This window comes from Perkinsus marinus (genome assembly GCF_000006405.1).
Source record: "Perkinsus marinus ATCC 50983 genomic scaffold scf_1104296944760, whole genome shotgun sequence".
Lineage (NCBI taxonomy): Eukaryota > Perkinsozoa > Perkinsida > Perkinsidae > Perkinsus > Perkinsus marinus.
Genome location: NW_003211281.1, coordinates 1 through 1,359, shown reverse-complemented (window position 1 = coordinate 1,359; position 1,359 = coordinate 1). Strand labels below are relative to the sequence as shown.

Sequence of the window (1,359 nt, the reverse complement as noted above, 5' to 3'; positions counted from 1 at the left end):
ATGAGTTCCTTGCCGCTCTGGATGGTATCACCAGCAGACCCGAGTCTCGAATACTCTTCCTTGGAGCGACCAATCTACCCTGGCAGATTGACGCTGCCGCATTGAGGAGATTCCCCAAAAAGCTGTAGGGTATCTAACAAGAAGATCATGATTCTCTTTGATTTGGCCCTCACTGGATATGATCGTTCCACGAAGCCCATAGCATTGACACGTAACACAAATGCTGTTATATAGTTATAGATGATATAGTGATACAGTTACAGTAGTGTTACAGTTATGGTGAATGCAGTTTAGGTGATGCCCAGCTGGTGCGATCAGGTACACCCCGCTGCCCGGCATAGGAGCTCGGAAGTATCTAATCACCAGGTTACTGGATCTACATCATGCTAGCATATTGACTGAGACACCAGCCGGTTTCAATGAAGAAGTCATACATCGAGTGTCAGAGAGTACCGAGGGATATTCTGGGAGTGACATCAAACAGTTGATGTGCGCCGCTGCGATGGTAGGGCATCAGATTCTGATAGCGACGAACTACTTTAGTATGAGGCATAAACTCAACTGGGCGATTTTACCGAGTCATGAGGACTCGCTATACTTAAAGCTCTGCCTTGGGCGAACTTGTATCGTGATTTTGATGGTACTCCTAGGTACCCATACGGGAAGCCTTGGCCAAAATTGTATCATCGGGTGACGAGAAGGAATATTCTAATGTTATTCCTCGACCGCTGGTCAAGGCTGATCTCGACGATGCGCTTGCCCACAGTCATGCCAGTGATGCTAAGCTTGAGGAGTATATCGAGTGGAATGATAAATTCGGATCATGGCCCACTCAAGTTGTTATGCATGACGAATAAGTTCCCTGAATCAACGCATCGGTTTCCTTCCTCCCGTTGGCTTCTGTTCGAGTAGTTAATGAAGGACTGCCATTCGAGAATGAAGGGCCTTCACTGTAGAGGTTGTGAGAGTTCTTTGGGTACACGTTAACCTGGGGCACACCCAAGGGTATTGTGTGCAAGTATTGACTCACAACGCGGAGCTTAGTGGTGGTACAGCAGGATAAACGCATATACAACTGGTCAAGGGCATCTCATGTCATAATACATCGTAACCACGATTCCTATACGGATACTGCAATGTAAAACCCGACTCCTACCAGGGATGACTATGTGTCGATCCACACTCCAAGGGACTCCCTAAGTGTTTCTCACGCGCGCAATATCGTCACGCCGATGCCGGTGATACATGCCCAATCGGTCCTGTTCGTTGTACCCACTTCCATAAGACATGGTTCGCCAGATCTTTCCGGCGCTATGACGGGTTATGACCCTATATCTTCCTGTGCAGCCTCTCACTTTC

At 47.8% G+C, this 1,359-nt stretch overlaps 1 protein-coding gene across 1 annotated transcript; it reads left to right on the top strand.

The window, feature by feature from the left end:
* Positions 1 to 487: 487 nt before the first annotated feature.
* On the top strand, positions 488 to 857 carry Pmar_PMAR008813 (hypothetical protein; the record flags this gene model as incomplete). The annotated part of the gene is made up of 2 exons (XM_002779974.1): positions 488 to 505; positions 651 to 857. 2 exons carry the CDS (start codon positions 488 to 490, stop codon positions 855 to 857), a joined length of 225 nt encoding a protein of 74 aa, XP_002780020.1.
* Between the last annotated feature and the right edge of the window lie 502 nt (positions 858 to 1,359).